This window comes from Nycticebus coucang, chromosome 1 (assembly GCF_027406575.1).
Source record: "Nycticebus coucang isolate mNycCou1 chromosome 1, mNycCou1.pri, whole genome shotgun sequence".
Lineage (NCBI taxonomy): Eukaryota > Metazoa > Chordata > Mammalia > Primates > Lorisidae > Nycticebus > Nycticebus coucang.
In genome coordinates this window covers 2,855,479-2,878,444 of record NC_069780.1, presented here as the reverse complement: position 1 = coordinate 2,878,444, position 22,966 = coordinate 2,855,479, and the positions used below count along the sequence as shown (strand labels likewise).

Here is a 22,966-nt window from a genome sequence, read left to right as displayed (position 1 = left end):
TAAAATAAGCATAAACAACGTGAGAATTTGAGCTCTTCTCCCAGGTTAAAAGTGCTCAAGCCGTGGTGCCCAGAGCCCGAGACAGACGTTTTGTGCTCCCCAGTTACCTGGTGTGTCAGGGAGGCCAAGTAGCCTTACAGAGTTGCCGAAATGCAAAACTCCATGCAGAAGTATATTCTTTCTCATAATATACTAAATATAATTTGATCCAAACTTCTTGACTCAGTTATTGTTATTCATGGCAATAGTTAATGACTTGTCTGTGTAGTTGAAGAATTAGTCAAATTCTTTCACATTATGATCTATTCTGCATGTAGCTACGGCTTTTTTCCAGCTCAGCGATCAACCTCAATCCTACTGCTGCCCATTATCCCCACCCCCAGCCCTGCACCCAGATGCTCAGAGTTGTCACTTATCTGTTAATTTTCCAGGTACAAGGATTGCAGCCATTCCTCCTTATTTTTGTTTTTCTGATGTAACTTTTTACTGCCACTTATTCTTCTTGTTATTTGCTTTCCATCCACCCACTACCACCACTCTGATCATAACTTAAGGCTGACATGAAGTTTCCTGGAGAGTTTCAATATTACACAGAGCCTGGATAGCCCAGGAAAAGTGGATGCACTGTGTCCTCTTGGAAAACCATCCCGGGATTTTGTTCACTTGAAGAATTATTTTTTATTAAGTGTTTATCATATTTAGCAGGAGTTATTTTGCTTTTAAAATTAATTGTACACATCAACCTGGATTCAAGAAAATGGTATTTTTAGTAATTTCATAAAAGAAGAATGACAATACGTTGTTCCTGTTGTTCTTGAATGGACATATTTTCTCTTGCTTTGAATTCACTAGCACTTCATTAATCTTTAAATGGAAATTGCCATGATCTCTTATTTTACATGACTTGGACACTCATCTCATCCTCCCGAGGGGACTGAGGCATCGATGGACAGGGATGCCGACTACCAGCCTGGCTTCCCTGCTACACCCATGCGGTAAAGCAACAGAAGCACACGACACTCATAAATGCATAAAGTTACTTTATTTTAAGTATACATATAATTTTGAAAAATATAAATGCTAAAATATCTCATCTTCTTCATTTCTTAATTCCATAAAAGTCACAATAGAAAGCTTCATAAAACTGTAAAATACTATAATGTGATAGGAATTTTAGGTTTTATATTGGAAAAATTATTAGTAATATATTGAAATGTTTTCTGTTCTTTATCATTTTGTTCCACCATGTTGATCTACTTCATTTAAAATAAAAAGATGCATCAGTTCTCCGAAGTTAATAAAGACTTAAGAGAATAAAAATAAGAATATCTGAAAGTGCGTATTGATTCTGAAAAGTAATGTGTACGAATACGTACCAGCCATGAAAACGGCTAGAAAGAGGCGGCTATTCACCCTTCACATGGCAGGACTGGGACAAAGTGACTTCTGGCTCTAAAAGTTTCACCGGATGACTTTAGCCCTGAGTTGCAACATTTGTCTAGGAAACAACATTCTTGATTTCTGTAAGTGCCCATAGAACACAATGAAATGAGCCAAGCAATTTCTGGTCAAAATGCAACTTGACTATTCACATACATTACAAAACCTTTTGTATTTTTTAATTTCAGGCTGCAATGAAGCTCAATGTAATCATCATCTGAAAATTCCCAAGGCCCTTCAGAATGTGAAGAGCTATAAAGAGGTCACGGGATTGTACTCAGCGGTGCCCTGGGCTACGTGCTCACGCTGTGGAGAGCAGATGTTAACTGTCGTGGGAAATGAATGAGAAAATCTCAGGTTCCTGCACCAAAATCATTAAGTGGTATGAAAAGGTTTGAAGAAAGCTTTGTCCCACCCTGAACAATGCCAACCTCCGTAATACAATTCAAATGATTTTGTTTCATTTTTAAAAGATAGTCAGCAGTCAATACATTTCAAGTACTTTAACATAGTTTTTAAAAAAAGAACCAAAAAACTTGGAAGACAATCATTCTCTCTCAAGCATCAACATATATAGCTGATAAAAGATGGCTGTGTGTGGCCGGTGCACCTGCGTGAGCATCAATCACACTGAGTCGCCACAGCCCACAGTCACTTCCCCCCTTCCTGCAGTGGGCCAGGGAGGAGGGTTTTGCTCTCTTGCCTCTGAAGCCAGTAAGCCCCCCCATCCTCCTCCCCAACCCTGACTGGAAGGAGCAGAGAAAACGTAGCACGAGACTCCTTTCACAGGTTAGAGGAGAGTGAACTCTCACAGGAGAACAGTGTTTCCAAGGCATGTTCTCCCCAACAGGCGTTTATGCCCCCTGACAGGCTTCGTTCCTCCAACCATGAGCTTCCACAACCTGAGAAGGACTCTGGCTGGCAGCTCTGTATGCACTCGGCCTTTACTTCCAGCAACTCGAATCTTTACCTCTGAATTCTTACCAGAGTTTAAGGGAGAAATACTTTACAAAAAATTTACTGTTGTAATTTGTGTCCAGTTTACATAGAAACAAAACCACCCCCAAATCTGGCCAGTTCTTTGTCAACAAGCAAATCAGTTAAAATACACGTGACTGGAGGCTCTGTGTGCACTCCAGGTTTTGCTTGTTAGCTTGGTAACTACGTCTGTTCCTTTGAAAGGAATGATTCTTTTAAAAAACTTCCTGGGGTTGCAGCAAACACTGAGAGGGTCAGATGTTACCCATTTAGTTAGCAACTGTAAGGGACTATTGCATGTTCATAGCATGACCAGCAGCCTTCGGTCATAGACTGTGGATCCGAAAGTGGGTTTAGGGAGAGGTAAGTCGCTTCAGGGTTTCTCTGAAAGGTCTGGAGGGGGCAAAAATCTGCAAATACTTAATGTGTGATCAGAAAACGATAAATGTCTTTAATTTAACAAGATTAGAGGTTAGGCTGCATTTATTATGCATGGTTTTAAATCATTTTATTGATGTTTCTATCAGTAAAAAAGGGGCAATGTTCTCATATAGTTCTGTATCAGAGAATCAGAAAACTAGATAATATAGAATAATCACCTTAAGGATAGCTCTAAATACAAATGTGATGCCAAAATTTAGCATGTGAGATTTTTAACACAATAGAATGTAATTTCCCACTACCATTTTAATGAAAAACTTAGGGTCATTTATATCTAATTTGTGTAAAATTAAAATTGTTATGATTATCAGATACTATAAAACTAAGAGCTAACTCTGGATAATAAACGTTTTATAATCAAAATGTCAAGAGGACAGATTTACAATTTAATTAATATAAAAATCAGTACATCTATATCATAAAAGCGAAACAAACGGTTTCATTCTGATTGTGGTGCTCCTCCAACCAGAGAGTTGGGATGTATTCCCATGGTGGTTATATGAACTCAAGATTACAGATTCAATGTTTAAAAAGTTATTTTTAACATACATCACAAACACATGCTGTGCATCCGTACATTTAAATACCATGGTAAATTTGGTTAATAAAGGTCTAATTTTCAACATGGTGCTTTAAATACACACACACGTATATATACACAAATGTTCCAGTCTTGAAGAACTGCCTTTGCATCCTAAAAAAACATATGGGAGCACTATTAGTAGTGTTAAGAGTGAACACATCCACCTCCCAGATCGGTCCACATTCCAGATGTGACTCTTTATGGATACGTGGATTGGCCATTACCATTCCTACAATATGAGCCATTGTGTCAATAATGGTGACTGATAATCTGTGCAATAAGATAGATTAACTCTCATTTGCATAACGGTAAACTGCTTGGCCCTCTGGTGATTTTTCATATGTGGTTTGGGTTTTATGAAAACTGGCACAACAGACTTAGTGACTTTGCCCTTTGCCTGCTGTCACTCAGGCATGTATGCACCAGCCACACACACACCCACAGACACACAAACACCTCAAAGTGAAACCTTGTCTAATAATACTGCACAGGACAGCGACGAGGTGGCAGTCAACACTGCACAGATGTCACCGTCATTAAGACATCCGTCACTCCACTGCATGGGAGTTTCTCCCATCTCCCTCCATTTCCTTCATAGAACAGTTAAATACTTTTTAAAGAAAGAGAAAAATGGATGCTTTGAAACATGGTGTTTAGAATCTGATCTTGCCTTCTGGCTTACCCCAGAGATTGCGTATTTGTGTTTGTGTCTGTGTGTGTAAAAATCACGTCATATACAATACAATTTTTACAGAAAGCCTGGCAGCTACAAATAAGAGGTAGAACTACTCAAAACTATGTTTCCTGCTGCAGGAAAAAATTCATTTTCTTTACAGTAATTAAAAAAAAAGTTTTAAAAATTGACAAAAAAATAAGTTGCAGGTTAGGCCCCATAATTTAAACAACAAAATCTAGGAAGAAAAATTTTCTTCAATGTACTCAACAGATAAGTTCATTAAAGGGTTAAAAAAAGTTGCATAGGAAAAAGGGACACGCCAGCACTGGCTGCAGTGACGGCAAGGGTTTCTCTACAGGGATGAAGTACCTTTAGTTTTACATCCGTGGATAACATAAGGTAGGGTTTGCAAGCAAAAGCAGGTTAGAACAGCAGCACTTTTCCAGTCCTCCGTGGGGAAGGTCTCTGCCTGGAGGTCAAGGCTTGTGCTACCAGACAGAGATGGGCCAGTCAGCACAGCTCCAAAGCTACAAATAACAGGTGTTTGTAAAATCTTTAATACTTCTGTCCTCTGATTAATAGAGGAAAAGGGTAGGGTCTGTGCCTGTCTTAAGTGACTCAGGAATTTGGTTTGTCAGAGGACGCATGTGCAAGTTTAAGAACAAAAACGGGATTCCTCGGTTGTGTTTTTAAGGAACAGTGTGCTGTACTGTATTGATTTTACCTATGCAGGAGAGAAGCAGAGAGAGCGCTACATTATTTGGCCAGTGACCAAGAACTGAGACAAGACAAAAGTTAAAAAATAAACAGCCAACAAAACCCCCAAGAATATTAACAACAAAACTCAGTTTGAAGAAAGACAAACACATTACAATGTAGTTTCTGTTCCCTGCTCCTCAGAAATAATCACTGTCTTCAGGCTCAAGTTCTAGTCTCATTTGAGGCACAACTTTTACTGGAGTTCTAGGAGGACTGGAGAAAAATTAAAAAATGAAATAAAATTAAAACAAGAGAAAGAAAAGAAACAGTTAAGTAAATGAGGTTTATTTCATCATCTATCAAGTGTCATCATCAAGATGGCATCAAGTGCCATCAGAGGTCAAAGGCGTCATCCTTGTTCTCCTCCACACTTATCTCCTCCTCGTGTTAAAAACTAACACCCAATGGAATTTTGCTTGAATTTCTCGAAATAAGGCACCAATGAAATAAGAATTTAAGAATTTTATAAGATCTCATACCTAAACAAAACAACTCCTGTCCTCCCAAAAAGGGGACTACCAGGTGGGTAATGCCATCAGAAATTTAAAAAAGACTGACATGACGAAATATTCAGAGACCTCACTCTTGAGAATCGAGTCACATCTGAAATCTTTAGAGCAGAGTTTTCAACCTTCTCATCTCACAGCACACCCTGAACCTACAGTTCCACGATACACTAATTATGTTGATAAAAAGTAAAAGTTTAGAAAATAATTTAATTAATGGTGTTTAAAAGTTTTAGTGGCACACCAACTGAAAACCACTGCTCTAGAGATGTGTTAAGAGGGATGGAAACTGCGACAGTGGAGCCGCCAGGAAACACCAGTCCCCCTTTTAAAACAGGGATGGTGCTGAAACTCCGGAGGCTGATGGTGGAGCTCTAGCTTCAACATAAACTTATTGAAAGATTCCATTTATTCTAATAGTAAGTAGGTCTCTTAGGATTTTACCAGTAAAATGTGGGACAAGATTTGGTCACTGGGTAATTTATTTAAGATAAATCACAATGAAGAAGGAGAACAAGAAGTCCTAACCCTAATCCCCAACTCCACTCTGCAGGGATCATCCCACAGACAACCCACGCCAACACACTGCTGTGGGTGATCATCCCGCAGACAACCCACACCAACCACACTGCTGTGGGTGATCATCCCGCAGACAACCCACGCCAACCACACTGCTGCGGGTGATCATCCCACAGACAACCCACCCCAACACACTGCTGTGGGTGATCATCCCGCAGACAACCCACACCAACCACACTGCTGTGGGTGATCATCCCGCAGACAACCCACCCCAACACACTGCTGTGGGTGATCATCCCGCAGACAACCCACACCAACCACACTGCTGCGGGTGATCATCCCACAGACAACCCACGCCAACACACTGCTGTGGGTGATCATCCCGCAGACAACCCACACCAACCACACTGCTGTGGGTGATCATCCCGCAGACAACCCACGCCAACCACACTGCTGCGGGTGATCATCCCACAGACAACCCACCCCAACACACTGCTGTGGGTGATCATCCCGCAGACAACCCACGCCAACTACACTGCTGTGGGTGATCATCCCACAGACAACCCACGCCAACCACACTGCTGATGATCATCCCGCAGACAACCCACGCCAACCACACTGCTGCGGTGATCATCCCACAGACAACCCACGCCAACCACACTGCTGATGATCATCCCACAGACAACCCACGCCAACCACACTGCTGCGGGTGATCATCCCGCAGACAACCCACACCAACCACACTGCTGCGGGTGATCATCCCACAGACAACTCACACCAACCATACTGCTGATGATCATCCCACAGACAACCCATGCCAACCACACTGCTGTGGGTGATCATCCCACAGACAACCCACGCCAACCACCCTGCTGCAGGTGATCATCCCACAGACAACCCACGCCAACCACACTGCTGATGATCATCCCGCAGACAACCCACACCAACCACACTGCTGATGATCATCCCACAGACAACCTACGCCAACCACACTGCTGCGGGTGATCATCCCGCAGACAACCCACACCAACCACACTGCTGATGATCATCCCACAGACAACCCACGCCAACCACACTGCTGCGGGTGATCATCCCACAGACAACCCACGCCAACCACACTGCTGCAGGTGATCATCCCACAGACAACCCACGCCAACCACACTGCTGTGGGTGATCATCCCGCAGACAACCCACACCAACCACACTGCTGATGATCATCCCACAGACAACCCACGCCAACCACACTGCTGCGGGTGATCATCCCACAGACAACCCACGCCAACCACACTGCTGCAGGTGATCATCCCACAGACAACCCACGCCAACCACACTGCTGTGGGTGATCATCCCGCAGACAACCCACCCCAACACACTGCTATGGGTGATCATCCCACAGACAACCCACGCCAACCACACTGCTGTGGACGATCATCCCACAGACAACCCACACCAACCACACTGCTGTGGGTGATCATCCCGCAGACAACCCACCTCAACACACTGCTGTGGGTGATCATCCCACAGATAACCCATCCCAACTACAATTCTGTGGGGCTTCATCTCACAGAACTCAGAACATGTTAGGAAAGATAAGGCTCTGCTTTACCTGGGCAAACCGAGAGATTGAAGGAAAGGAATTTTATCAGCAAGATGTGTGGCGTTCAAGGAATGTTGGTGATCTTTCTCCTGAAAAAAAAAATTAATCATTAATAGTAAATCTTTAGTAAAGTATAAAAGTAGAGTGAAAAGGAAAATCTTCACAAAAATTGATGCATTTTTCACAACTGGAAAGAGTAAGAATGCAAGTTTAGACATTTCAATAAACATTTTCAAGCTAAGACTCTGAGGAGTGTGGCAAAGCCCAAATCACTTGGTTTCCTTTACTTTGGGAGGGACCCTGCTGTCTCTTTGTGAGATGGTTGGGACGGGAACCCTGGTTATGGGGTGACAGCTCCCTTCGTAACGTCTGAGGCTTGTCTCAATTTCCTCCCACACTCAGCCTTCACAAACGTGGCCTGCTGTTTTATTTATGGGGAAAAGGAGCACTGACTTACACTGCAACTCCACTTCCGTCCATTCCGTTCTTTGATAGATTATAAAGACTGACATGTCCTTATAAAATATCTCAGTCAAAATGATCATGTGCATTTTGCTTAAGTGAACTTCTAAGATATCAACTTACAATTTATCCTTTTAAAGCATTTTTAAGAAGACGAAGAACAACTGGCACATAAACTTTTCTAATAAGCCACAAATTATGGGTGGTGATGGTATTTTTGCTTTTTTCATAGAGTTTTCATTGTGCTGAGAAGGGCCGAGCCAGCAGCGAGCTGGCTCCTGGTGCGGACGTCCTTGTGAAATCCCTTCCCACATTCACGACCAACAGACCAGGCAGAAGTGATGATGTGTCACTTCTGAGACCCCGTTATACAAGCCTGACCCCTTTGTCCCGGTTTCTCTCCCTGTGTCACTGGCTTTGTTGAGCCATAATGATAGCTTAGCAACTTGATAATAATGTTGTAAGGGAACCTGAGCCTGAAAACACCAAAATCAGATGCTCCTACATTTCTTTGTAATTTCTCTGCAAGAAAATACATTTGTTGTTTTAAGCTGCTAAGTTTTATGATAATTTGATACTCAATACCTGGTGATTAATTTACCCATTTTTAATAACATATTCATTTTGTACTTTTCCTGGTGACGGTCACCTCCTACTAAAGTTAAGGTGGCATTGTAAAACAGAAACAAAGCGTCTCAACTCAACTGTCTTTTGTCCAGTAACAGATCAATACACTCTGACGTGCACCTGAATCAAAAACACATATTCTTCATCTGGAGACTCAGAGTGGAAAGTGGGGTGGAGGCAACTGCTATTTACCCTGGAAAAAGCTCAAAATGTTTTCTTATGTTTCCGCAGAGGTTTTCCCCTTTTTCAAGTGGCAGATTAACTCAATTACAAAAGAAAAAATGACATATCCCTAACCATTGCACACAGCCACCAGGGCACTACCCTAGAAAGATGGGCCCAGTTACAACGGTTATGTTCAAAGAACAGAAGGATACTGAAGAAATCAGGAAGAAAACATATGTCTCTCACATGCTATACCCGGAGAGTAGTGCTAACATTTCATGATTGCTGGTTTAATTAAATATAATCATTCCCAATTATCAGTATTAACAATTGATCAACTGATCACTGAGAGACTCATGATGCCATTTCCCTTATGAGATGATATGGTCACTGGTTGAAACCTAAGGAAGACAAACAGTAATGGACAGTGACATGGTCCTACGAGCTGCAATCCTAAATACCAGCAGAAAAAAGGAGAATCAGTTAAAACGTGGTTACGAGTTTAGCAACTGAAAAACAAAAAGGCTGGTGGTGATTGGGGGAAGAGAAAAGATGACCAAACAAAAATACAAAAGGTTATCAATAAAAGGGAGAGGGTAAAGGTTAGGGTATATAAAAATGAAATTTTATAATAATTAAGTATAAATCTTCACCAAGAAAAAAGACAAAATACGGGATAGTGAATGTAAGTGATAGTTCTAATGTTTGTTCTCTGCAAGTGCAAATCATATTCAGGCAAGCAAGCAAGCGGAGGTTAGCTCTACTCACTGTCAGAAGGTTTGCTATCACTTAGGAAGGGCTGCTGTTCCAGGATGTCCATTGGAATTTTAATACTTGGAACTTTTTCTGAGTATGGGCAGTCAGACTGTGAAAAAAATGCACAACAGTTCTTAGAATGTTTTTATTATACAGCCTTTCCTACCTCCCAGCATCAATCAAACCTTTCATATTATACCTACAGAATACTAAGGACAAAAGCCAACTTTTCAAATTCTATGCCATCTCACCCCCTCACATTTTGTTTTCCTCTCTTCTGAGTTTATGAGATTAAGCCATTAAAAGTAGATCCACACCAAACAAAGATCACTAAACTGAACTATAAAGCTTTCCATAGCCGGCTCCTCAATCAACAAACCATTCTGAGTTGCTGCATGGTGTGAAGTCAAAAGAAACTAAATCTAGGAAACTTCCTAAACTATAATACAATCTCGAAAGTCTTGTTTACTGCTCTCTGATTACATCTCTAGGAAATTCACAACCTACTTCCTTTCCACAACAAGTAGAAGACTATTAACATCCCCTACCAAGGAGCCCTCTACATAGACTTGGACAAATATATATATATATTAAATATATAAAAAAATATATTATAAATATATATATATTTGAGACAGAGTCTCACTTTGTCACCCTGGGTAGAGTGCTGTGGCATCATAGCTCACAGCAACCCCAAACTCTTGGGCTTAAGTGATTCTCTTGCTTCAGCCTCCCAAGTAGCTGGGACTAAAGGCGCCTGCCATGACACCCAGCTATTTTTCTTTTCTTTCGTTCTTTCATTTTTTTTTTTTAAGAGACAAGGTCTCGGTCTGGCTCAGGCTGGTCTCAAACCTGTGAGCTCAGACAATCCACCCACCTCAGCCTCCCAAATGCTGGGATTACAAGTGAGAGCCACTGTGCCTGGCCACATACTTGAAAATAAACCTCTCTGCCTTACTCTGCCAAATGCTATTTTATGATTAATGATTCATTTTAATTTGCTTGTGCCAAAGATATATGATAATGTAAGCAAATTAGAGAAAATAAAATTGAAAGTAAGTTTGGCTCAAACCTGTGATTTAAGATAAATCACAAAGAAGAAAGAGAACAAGAAGTCCTAATGATAACCCCCCAACCCCACTCTAGAGGGACCATCCCACAGACAACCCAGCCCAACTGCACTCTCCAGGGACCACCTCACAGACAACCCACCCCAACTGCACTCTCCAGGGATCATCCGCAGACAACCCACCCCAACTGCACTCTGCAGGGATCATCCGCAGACAACCCAGCCCAACTGCACTCTGCAGGGATCATCGCAGACAACCCAGCCCAACTGCACTCTGCAGGGATCATCCGCAGACAACCCAGCCCAACTGCACTCTGCAGGGATCATCCGCAGACAACCCAGCCCAACTGCACTCTCCAGGGATCATCCGCAGACAACCCACCCCAACTGCACTCTGCAGGGATCATCCGCAGACACCCAGCGCAACTGCACTCTCCAGGGATCATCCGCAGAAAACCCAGCCCAACTGCACTCTCCAGGGACCATCCCACAGACAACCTACCCCAACTGCACTCTCCAGGGACCATCCCACAGACAACCCACCCCAACTGCATTCTGCAGGGATCATCCCACAGACAACCCAGCCCAACTGTGTTCTGCAAGGATCATCCGCAGACAACCCACCCCAATTGCACTCTGCAGGGATCATCCGCAGACAACCCACCCCAACTGCACTCTGCAGGGATCATCCGCAGGCAACCCAGCCCAACTGCACTCTGCAGGGATCATCCCACAGACAACCCAGCCCAACTGCACTCTGCAGGGATCATCCCACAGACAACCCACCCCAACTGCATTCTGCAGGGATCATCCCTCAGATAACCCACCCCAACCACACTTCTGCGCTGGAAGGCCAAAGCAGGTGGATTACTTGAGCTCAGGAGTTCGAGACAGTGAGACCCTGTCTCTGAAAATCTAGCTGGGCACTATTGTGGGCACCTATAGTCCCAGCTATTCGGGAGGCTGAGGCAAGAGGATCACTTGAGCTCAAGAGTTTGAGGTTGCTGTGAATTATGATGATGCCACGGCGCTCTACCCAAGGCAAAAGGGAGACTGTCTCAAAAAAAAAAAAAAAAAAAGCAAGGTGCTTATGATGGTCAGATAACCAGAATGAAAGGATAAAATCAAGCAGCTGATTGTGAAGGTTCTTAAAGAACAAGCCACCTAGTCCAAACTGTAACAGAGTCTCACAGGACCATCATGTAACTTTTAAAAAGTTCATTAAAATTCAAGTCTGTGTCTAGACTGAAGAGATCCAATTCATTCATCTCTTAACTGAAAGTAACAAGAAGACAATCTCTCTATCAGTGATTCTCAACCTTCCTAATGCTCAACCCCTTTTTTTTTTTTTTGTAGAGACAGAGTCTCACTGTACCGCCCTCAGTAGAGTGCCATGGCATCACACGGCTCACAGCAACCTCTATTCTTGGGCTTACGCGATTCTCTTGCCTCAGCCTCCCGAGCAGCTGGGACTACAGGCGCCCGCCACAACGCCCAGCTATTTTTTTTTTTTATATTGCAGTTTGGCCGGGGCTGGGTTTGAACCCACCACCCTCGGCATATGGGGCCAGCGCCCCACTCACTGAGCCACAGGAGCCACCCGCTCAACCCCTTTAATATAGTGCCTGTGGTCACAACCCACAGGTTGAAAACCATTGCTCTGGGTGAAAGAAAAATATAAGAACTAGGGGTCAAAATCTGTTCACCTAAAACCTACTACTGGACTGAAAATTCTTTTAGGACGAATCTAAAAAGGTGATGAACTACAGTGTCATTTTAGAGAACTAAGATAATGCCCTTCAATTGACAAAAAAGAGAGAGAGAGAGAGAAGAAGCAATGAAGATGCCGCCTGCAGCTGCCTTTATAAGAATGCTGAGAACAGCAAGTCCTATCACAGTGTTTCAAACCCTTCCCCGAAACAGGAGAACGTATGGGTAGACAGGCTGCCAGCCACTCTTCAGCCACAGCCTACAAGGCACGTTCAAACATGACTGTAAAGGGCTCAGATTGTTGGCAAACCATAACTTTTACTGCTTCTGCTCATAAATATTACATTTGTAACCTCTAGGTTCTAGTGTGGCTCCTGTGTCCACAGACGCCACACCACACAAGCAGCAGGTGACTATTAGGAGAGTTGCCTTCCAAACCCAGAGCCCTCCCACCATGGACAGGTGCACTGGTGGGATCCCCTGTGTAGGAGCGAACGTGCCTGTGTGTATCTTTGTTCTGGTGGGGTGTGGTGGAGAGGAGGAAAGGGAAGAGAAACCAGTGTCGCACATTATCTTCAAGAATACGTATCTGTCAGGAATACGGAGTCGAAAACCTTCTCCCAAGAAGAAAGATGAATGGGCAACAAATGCATGAAAATTATCAGAGAAATGCAAATCGAAACCTCTTTGAGAGGTAACCCCTGAGAGAACAGACCATGTCACAAAGTCTCAAAGCTGCAGATGCCAGCAAGATTGTGGAGAGAAGGGAACACTTTTACGCTGCTGGTGGGAATGCAAAACAACACAAGCTTTTTGGAAGGAAGTATGGAGAATCCTCAAAGAGCTAAAAGCAGACCTTCCATTTGATCCTACAATCCTATTACTAGGCATCTACTCAGAAGGAAAAAAAAATAATTTACCATAAGGACATTTTCACTAGAATGTTTAAAGCAGCTCAATTCATAATCACCAAGGTGTGGAATCATACTAAGTGCCCATCAACCCATGAGTGGATTAACTAACTGTGGTGTGTAGTATACCACAGAATACCATTCAGCCATAAAGAAAGAGGGAGACTTTACATCTTTTGTATTTACCTGAAAGGATTTGGAGAACATCGTCTTAAGAATGGAAAATCAAGCATCCAATGATTTCAATACTAACGTGAAAACAGTAGATGAACAACTACACGCCCACATGGGAGCAGAACGCATTTAAATTCAAGAAGAGGGGAGGAAGGAGAGCACGTGTGGGCGCTCTCCGAGGGGTGCGACGTGAGGGCACCGGGCACAGCTGCTGGGGGAGGCCTCTCCTGCAACCTGGACTCTACCTAACAAATGCAAACAATCCGACCGTACATACCCTCATATTAACCTGAAATTAAAAGTGGTAAAGATTAATAAAAGAGTAGTATTGTTTAAATAAAATACAATTTGTTGAACACTGTATCTAAGAATTAGAAAATAATTGAGGAGTTCACCTGATCCAACTTTTGTCACTGGAAAGCAGTAAATATAAAATATTCCCAAATGTTCATTTTTTTTCTTTGAACAATTAAAAAGAATATCCCATAGTATTACTTCATGCATTCATAATGTGTAAAGTATTTTAAGTCTGGTGTCATAAACTGAGGTAACTTTTGAAAATTCAAGATAAAATATTGCTTTAAGCACCTTCATATTCAAAGCAATCTTTGGGGGGGGGGGTGTAGAAGGGTCCAGAAATTAATTTCAAATTGCTATGTCTATTCAGTGTGTAAACACGTCATTCTTCTTAATACTGTCCCTCAGTCTCTGCTGCAGTTTAAACACATTCTCTCTTTCTCGGTCACTGGAAACACCTGCTCTCACTGCAGATGGATGACACAGTCATAAAACCTCCCCTCGACTAAGTGCACCTTCCAGAGGACCTTATTGGATCATGTACCTGAAATCCAACTCTGCCTGCTGCTTCTTTCACTGTTCTACTTCCAAGTTCTACAAAAAGAATGCAAGCAACCAGCCTCATCAATAGGAAACAACCGAGGAGGCCTGGCCAGAGATTTGACATTGCCAGTGTGGCTGTACACATTCAGAAACAGGACTGAAATCCGTGCATCACAGCACCACACTGTGCACCTTACATATATGCAACTTTATCTGTCAGTCACACCTCAATAAAGCTGAAAACATTTAAAAAGACAGTGCTCGGTCTAAATTTCTTCATTTATAAAATGGGAACAGAACATTTCACAGGGCTGTTAAGATAATGAAAGGTGAATTGTGCATGATCGATCCAAGTTACGAAGTGTGGAGCAGACACTAAACGTCACATTTCTACTTGAGAAGGGTAATGACACACAAACAAATAATTTGTGATACTGCACTGGGCAAAGGCCAAAACAATTTTCAAATGGAAAATGTTATTTTGGCAATCTTTTCCTGAGGCTTCTGGGATAAGCTGGGTGTGTGCTGTTTCTCATAGCCCTGATTACAGATCTCTGCTGGAACATCAGAGTTTCTATGTAATGGTCTCCTAAAAAAATGGGCAATAATTTTATTTCCTAACTTAATCACCTAATGCAGGAAGACCATCTGGAGCACTGTAATTTTGTAAAAATACCCCAGACTCCACCTCCCTTTCCTTGTCATTGAAGAGCTAAGGGGAAGAGCTACCGTGGGGGCACTGGAGTGCCAGGTTGAGTCAGCTGGAACGCAGCCCTTGGGTGAGTGTGGCGCTGCGGAGAGCCTGCTCAGATAGACACACGCACCCCAGGAGGTGCAGTCTCCACACCAGGGCCTGACATTATACAAACGTGAACTATTAACTCAAATGTAAATACGGGATTACTAATGGCAAACAAAATACTCTTTATAGAATGTCAGCAAACTTCTTTTCTATTAGATCAAACTTCTTTAAATGTGGGTTTTGAAATTGTTGTAGAAGTTATTATCAGTCATTATTAGTTACCGAAAGACTACAGAAAATATAAAAAAAAAAGAGAGAGAAAAAACAGAGGGCAGGGGAAGGTGGAGTGAGTGGAGTCGCATGGCCATTCTTAAAACCTGGCCTTCCGTCTCCCATCAGGCTAGAAACATGGCATTTTCCCTTTAGTTCCATTAAGCAGCTCCGCTCTGGGGTCCTGGGAAGGCTCTTACCTCGTCGTTGTCACTGTCCAGACTCCCCCCCTTCTTCTTCTTCTTCTTCTTCTCGTCCTCCGTCTTCTTCTTGTCCTTTTCTGGGATGACGTCGTCCAGGAAGCTGAGGTCTTGCTGGGAGAAGATGTAGTCCATGCCTTTTCTGACAGCTACGAGCGCCAGGATCTGAGAGAGCAAAGCACAGGCAGGTGGGACCCATGCGGAGGGCACCAGCCCCGCCAGCGACAAGGCTGCAGCTGCCACACAGCGGGCCAGGATGTGCCGGCGCTTACCAAGTGGACGTGTTATCCTCATGGGGAAAGTTGGAAAAAAATCTCCGTGGAAAACCATTTTGTTCTATTTGGTATAATGTATGACCACGGTCAATTAGAATTGCTTTTTGGCAATTAGAATTTGCGTTTGAAAGGATTTTTTTCAAAACTACTTTTCAAAACTAATTTGACCTTCCATGTCAAATTTTAAATAAAATAACAAAAAGTTTAAAGACAGGCCGGGCGTGGTGGCTCACGCCTGTAGTCCCAGCACTGTGGGAGGCCGAGGCGGGTGGATTGCCTGAGCTCAGAGGTCCGAGACCAGAATGAGCAGCAGTGAGCCAGAGTAAGACCCCGTCTCTACTAACAACATCAAAAACAGCCGGACGTTGTGGTGGGCGTCTGTAATCCCAGCTACTGGGGAGGCAACGGGAAAGAGCATCGCCAGAGGAAGAAGAAAATGAACAAAAAGAAAAAAAAAAGAGTACTTCAAACGAAGAAGAATGAACAAGCAAGCCGAAATTAAAAAAAAAAAAAAAAGTTTAAAGGCAAAAAGTTGCCTTCATCTGACTTCTAAGTATTCACAATTGGACATAATTGTTTCATAATTAAAACAAAAATGGGTTTTTGAAGATCAAGAAGAACTGTCCGGTGCTCAGAGTGCGGGCATAGGGCGCCCCCGGGCCGCCTGGCTCCTGGGGCTACCCCAGGCGCTGCCGTAACTGAACGCTCACCGTGCACCTGGCGCTGTGCTGGCCCCTGGGTGCGGTTACCTCATCAACTCATCACGACCACCCCCATGAGGAAGAGACTAGTGCCTGTGACAGCAGAGGAAGCTAAAGCTTGGAGACGCTGAGGATGTTACTAAGATCATGGAACCAGGTGAGGACAGAAAACACAGGGCTCTAACTGTCCACTTCCAAACCTCATTTCTGACCTCTGTTTTTGGTTCTAGGACTTGCTCTGGAAGAGCAACTTTTAAGGTTCATTAGGAGGCCTTTTCCTGACAGTAGTGGCCACGCAGCCCGGTATAGGGCCGGCCTACAGGAGTGTGGTGGCAGCGTTTGCCGTGTCCCCCTGTCTGTGGCTCCGTTTCCTCAGCTGCTAGAGGAATTAATATCATCTGTTGCAGAATTAATTGGGGACCAAATAAAAGCTCTGAAAAAATAAAAATACTTCACGAAAGTAAAGTATTTTTTATTATTTAGCACAATCAATAAATGATTTAGTGGATATATTTCAAATTGATCCTAGTCTAGCTTCACTTTTCTGGTTTTAGCAAAACTAGAAGGTCTGAAGACAATATGGAGGTCATTACTCACACCCAGTGTGTTCTCCAGTAAGTTAATATAGTTTAAAATTTAAAAAGAGACATAAGGAACAATTAAGAAAAAAAAAAACTGACTTAAATATAACCGGTATTTTATACCACTTTTCCCTGTATCCTTGGGGTTAAAAACTTATAAAATACATGAGATAAAATAATAAGTCTGGTTAAGAGTAAGAAGAATTTTGTAAAAATAAAAAGTGGTAAATTTTTGAAAATTCTGTTTCCAAACCTGCACGGGAGACAGCACTAGCCCGAGGCCGCCTCGGTGGCTTGGTGCAGTACCTATGTGTATATTTCCTTGCAAGAAGAGGAAAGTATAGAACTCAGCAAGGAAGCCAAATGCAGGGCTGACGGCTCCTGGTCACGGTTCATCACACCATGGCAAGGACAGAGCCCACCCTCACCGCTGAACTCAGCAGGACACAAACCACAGGAAACTCAAAAGGTGAACTTCTATGGCATTCCCTCTAAGGCCCTGAATGGCTTCTCACAGGTGGCTAGGCACGTGTGTATCTGAACTGAAACTGTCCTTATTTAGATCGACTCTACTATACGACAACATTTTAATGTAACTCACATGTACTGGTGTTGGCTAAATGTGGGGCACTGTGCTGTGCACCTGATGGTCACTGACACCCAGAACAACCATCATGGTGCCGCCCATGTTACTGCTGGGCTAGGGGCAGCCAGAGAGGCTCACTGACCAGAGCCAGCATGTGAGCTCAGGTGAGGCTGATTCTAAGTCTGTCCCAAACAGTTGTGGGCATGGGAAATTTAAATTATAACTCATCATAGTGATGAGGTCTGAGCTGGAAAAATCTGGACCTACACTTAAAACAACATGACATCTGTACGACCTTATGAGTAGGTTCAATCAAAGGAATCCCTACCATGACCGGGAAAATGATGGCGGCCACAGTTGACTTGAGGATCCACAGGAGGGCCAGACACAACACCTGCAGGAAAGTGAACAGGTGCACTCTGCGCAGGGGGACGTGCCGCAGGTAGATAAAGTCCGGCTGATGCTTCAGTGGCATCAGAAGCAGCTTCAGACGATCCATGAACTGGGGGAGAGAAGGGAGGAGAGTCCGACTGCATCACTTCAAGAGCAGACAAGGCCATTTCCATTGCGACTGACCAACCGCTAGTGACTTACTCTCTATATATAATTTAGGCAAGCAGTGTCCTTTTCAGAGGACAAAGAACTGGTCAGGGAGTGCAGAAATCTAATCTAGTACAGTAAAGCACAAGTCTTCAATGACAGCACACATCCTATGCATTTCAGGAATGTTTCAAAGGTATGAAGCATGAGGCTGCAAGGGTGTCTTTGTAAATCCCACGTTACTGATCTACGGCGTGTCATTTGGCAATGGATTCCTATTTCTTTTCAGAGAAAAGCCACATGAATAGTACAGCGAGTTTCAGGGTGTAAACAACTAGATCTGTGAGTCTAAGAGAGGTCGTGTAAAAACAGGTGCAGAAATGAACACTGAACATCGCCTTGCCGAGTGCTCGGCCTCAGAGAGAAACTGCAGCGCTGACGGTGACCGTGATGAACAGGATCTGTCCATGAAAGACACTCGGTAAGTAGCTGTGGGATAATTGTGGGACAATTCTGTGATAGGCAGTCGGAAGTAACATCTCTATTTTCTCTCTGGAGAGTAAAGAGAGGTATAAAAGTAAACTAGGCTAGCATAATCTATTCAAAAGATTTTCTTACCCCCCAGAGCCATTTTTGACTGGCTTTCTGATTTATAAACACTGCATCATACAATTTCCGCCTAAATCAAATCTTGTAAAAAAAAAAAAGGTCTAAAAAAGAGGAGGAGTCAAGAAAAAAAGTGAGAAAAAGAGAAAAGCTGTTGGGGGGGGGGCAGGCAACAACACTTCAGAATTTAACAAACCACTGACTGCCCCTCAGCACTGTTGCTTCCCTAGTGTTATGAGGCAGCCCCTTTCTTTCTTCTGTTTAATTCTATAAACATGGACTGTATTCCAAACAGTAAGACCCCAGGACACACAGAATCAAACTCCTGATCAAAAAGGTCAAACAAAAACAAGAACTATTAGTTTGGGGGCCTTATTAGTTTCATTTTTTCACTTAGGGGAATAAAAAATAGCAGGTAAAAATAACAGATTTTCATAAATTATACTTCCTAAAAGCATCCTTGGCACAAATGAACCCACATTCCATTCACCTAGTCCATTCTAAGAAGAACCACCTTATATTGTCCAACAAACTTCCCAACATTGAAGAGCTCTACTCAATGGACCTAATCAGAGGAAAGTAAGCCTTTTCTCTTTCTAGGGGTCTGGCCTGCTCTATCTGACTCTAAAATCAAATTAACGTAGATTCACCAAGTGAAAGCAAGGTCTACTTTGAAGGGGTTCAAATGAATTCTTACGGTGCTCACGGAACACGCGGTCTGTTCCCACTGACACACTGTAAGGGCAAAGGCTGCAGCTAACAGGTGTCAGCGAGCAGGGTTAGGACGTCCAGTTTCCCGATGCCAATTCAATCTCAGTTGAAAGACAAAGTCCTTTGAAAAATGTTCCCTAATATTTTTTTTTTAAAGGAGGTTAGTTTTACCAAAGTTGTAAATAGCTGAAGTTTTCATGAGAACCAGCATGTAAGCCATATTGATTTTATTCTTTTACTGGTGCAAAAGTTTTGATCATTGATCTTAGCCATGTGAATAGCCTGTTTGTGTGTGAGGCTAAGGAAAACGGGCAAATAGACCATCTTGAAGAGCACACTGATAAATTCCGGCGTCCTTCTCAAGACAAAGAGAAAAATACAGATGAGAGAGAAACAGAAATCTAAGAAAGAAAAGGAGAAAAGATGATAGCTTTCTCACTTTCCTGGTTAAATAGCTTTTAACAGCCTATTTCAAGAATGGGCATGCATGGAAACAAACATGAATATGTATTAACATCAGTAACTAATTGATTAAATAAAAAATAAAAAGCAGGTGCAGAAAGTAGAAAATAGATGCACTTTAAAAACTCAGCAATTAATGATTAGTATTTTCCTACAAAGATCTGTTGCTGGAGTATTCTTCCTGCTGGAAAACCGTGAGTGGATTGGGATGGAAAACTCACCTGTACACCTTTCAGGGACGCCACACCCATGTACAGGAACACGCCATACAGGACAGGCATGGGAATAAACTAGGGAGGAAAAGGATGGATAAGAGTTTAAAACAACAATAAGGAGAACAGTAAAGGAGAGGAAACGAAGACAGGCTATGACAACATCATGAGCACTGACTTGTGTGCTTAACTCACCAATTGATAAACAGCTAAACTCTATACCAGAAATAAATGAAGAAGAGGGAAAGGGACTCTCAGTTTTCCTTTGCTGTCCTTTTTGTATAGTGAACATGCAAGACCTTAACAACTTTTTTTCTTGATTAATGGGAGAAAAAGTTCTGTTTCCCATTCTCCTTAGAAGTAATGACTATGTAAAATAGACCAGACACTCTGTGGGCTGTGAGGGTGAAAGAGGTGGTGGTGTCCCACTCTGAAGACCACGTTCCTTGTTTTTTTGCTTAGTAATTTTTGCCAAATGATCTATCACCTCAGTATATTATCTCTTTCAATAAAATCAGCATCAGAAGACTGTCCCTCTTCTCAGGAACAGTAAGAGGACCACCTCATGAGAACACTGCTTAAAAGGAGCGGGACACCGGGACGCAATTAATTACAAATATTTTATAACTGAATTGATACATTTCCATGTATTCGTTAGTAAAAAATCATTTACATGAATAGAGAGTGTCTTAACAATGAGAAGTCCCAGTGTGATGTGTCTGTGAATTTTATCTATTCCCAGCCCTGTGAACTCCCCCTCAGCACCAGGAGACCAAGCTGGCAAAGATGATTCTGTTTCTGGGAAGTCTTCTGTTTGAACAAAAAAAGGTCCTCAACTTTAGGGTTTGAAAAGAAGTTCAAGTAATTTCAGGATTTTCAAAGCTAAAATACTAAAACCACAAGTCAATTAAGGCCAATCTCACCAAACCCACATAAAGGAGGCTATTGTAACTAGAAGGCCTTGTGTGGCCTGAGAGCGATTTTTAAAGAAACGCTGCATGTTTCAGGAGAGGCATATTTTCTGTCAGTCTCTCCTGGGGTTGTCTACAACAGGTGCGTGTGAGACCCCTTGGCCACCATGAAGAACTACTAAATTCTAAAGGGTGTCACGTCTGTCCTCAATTGTTACTGGTTAGCCACAGGAATGGCTACATTTAAATAAAATAAAGACATTTATTTATATAAAACATAAAAGTGCTCCTTCAAAAATATTAACACTTTTACTGTAGCTAATTTTGATCTTGAACTAAGGAAAAAACCCGAATGACCCACTCGCAGCAGGCAGCATGGTCTCTGGTGTTGGGCAGGGCAGGGGCCACTGCGGTACCGGCGGTGGCCAGCAGGCTGCCCCACCACCTGCCCCGTGTGCTCAGAACATGCGTGCTCCAGTGCCTCACAATTCTGCTGCATAAAGTTACCAAAAGGTAAAACGATCAGACTAACGAAGGGACTGTATCATTGCTTGGCCTCATATTTTAAATATCTTCTACTTTTTTTCCTTGTCATTTCATTTTTAATTTGGAGGTAAGGAAAGAAGGTGTGAGAGGAAGAGAAGTGTGGTTCAGTCACGGAAAACCGGCCCCAGCTCCCGCAGTGTCACTTTTTAATCTGAGTAAAGCATTTTAATAGCTTAAAAGAAGGTGACCAGAAAGGGTGCACCCCGGCCTTATCCTCACCGCCCCCCCCACCTGAGCTTAGCTAAACATTTTCTCTGCTATGGTTCTAATATCAAAGTACAGGGAAGCTGAGGCTGGCGGGCAGGTCCACCCTCTCTGAATTTGGGATTACAGAAATCACTGAATGTGCCACAAAGTAAATCAGCGGGTACCATCAATGCAGAATGGCATAGGGTGTGGATAGGAAGATAGCTGTAGACATAAAGGTGCTTTTTTTTTTTTAAATTATTCTTTTTTGGAAGGAAAACAGCACATAGAAGGAACTCTTAATTTGATTTGGGGTCAACTTCAATGCAATAACAAATATGAAATTCACCGTTTCCTTCACATCTTAATAAAAATCTTCCAGTATGGAAATCTTGGTTAAATGTGACAGAATTATTGGGTTAGAGAATATTTTTATTGGATTTGGTTCATGAGTCATATCAGGTTAATCCTTTAAAATTCTTCAAAATAGAATATTTATTATAGTAGAAATTTCTCAAAGGAAGGAAAAGAATAATGTATTTTAAGAAGATGGAGCTTAAACTAATATACACAGTAATAACAGATAAATATTTTTACAAAGAAGGCAGGAGAAATTAAAACATAAAAAACCCAAGGTATATCAGGTTTGCAGGCATTTCCAAAATTCCCAAATGATAAAAATATGCAAAGAAAATTTTATAATTAGTCATACCAAAGGAGCCAAAAAAGTGTAATTATAAATCAGTACGACAGTATTTTAAATAAGCACTACAAATGAAAAAATAAGAACTTGATTCTAAGACCAGACAGAATAAAATTGAGATGAAATCAAAGTTAGATTTAACATGTTTAGATCACGTCACCAAATTTTCAAATTGTAGTGAATACATTTCCTTCATTTTCACTCATACATCCTTTTGATTTGCAAACAGTGTTTGAATATTCCCCAAAAGAAAAGCAAGGAAAGGATAAATTTAATAATAAAGGCAGACCATAGTTGTCCAACACAGAATTCAGTATGGAAGTGAGACCGGCCAGCAGAATAATGGTCACCGTGCGCATGTGCGACACGCGCATGTGTATGGGTGTGTGCGCATGTGTGTGTGTGAAACCAGGATGAGATCCTGATTAACGGCAAGTTTGAAATTCTGGTTTCAAATTGTGGCTCTCTACCAGTTGAGTAACAGCGAGAAAAACATTAGCTTCCCTTACCCCAGTGCGCTC

General features: G+C 42.4%; 1 protein-coding gene across 3 annotated transcripts in view; it reads right to left on the bottom strand.

Annotated features, from left to right (window-relative positions):
* Nucleotides 1–1,023: 1,023 nt before the first annotated feature.
* SLC4A4 (solute carrier family 4 member 4) overlaps nucleotides 1,024–22,966 on the bottom strand; it is a 394,952-nt gene continuing 373,009 nt past the window's right edge. For 2 of the 3 annotated variants that reach the window (XM_053565978.1, XM_053567426.1), the window contains exons 21-25: nucleotides 20,109–20,177; nucleotides 17,897–18,070; nucleotides 15,426–15,590; nucleotides 7,509–7,588; nucleotides 1,024–5,090 (exon numbers count right to left, since the gene is read on the bottom strand). In XM_053565978.1, the coding sequence (XP_053421953.1) occupies nucleotides 5,015–5,090; nucleotides 7,509–7,588; nucleotides 15,426–15,590; nucleotides 17,897–18,070; nucleotides 20,109–20,177 (564 nt within the window). In that variant the 3' untranslated portion in view covers nucleotides 1,024–5,014. Of the gene's footprint in view, nucleotides 5,091–7,508; nucleotides 7,589–9,521; nucleotides 9,619–15,425; nucleotides 15,591–17,896; nucleotides 18,071–20,108; nucleotides 20,178–22,966 lie in introns of all 3 variants that reach the window. The other variant, XM_053566691.1, reaches the window with a different exon arrangement.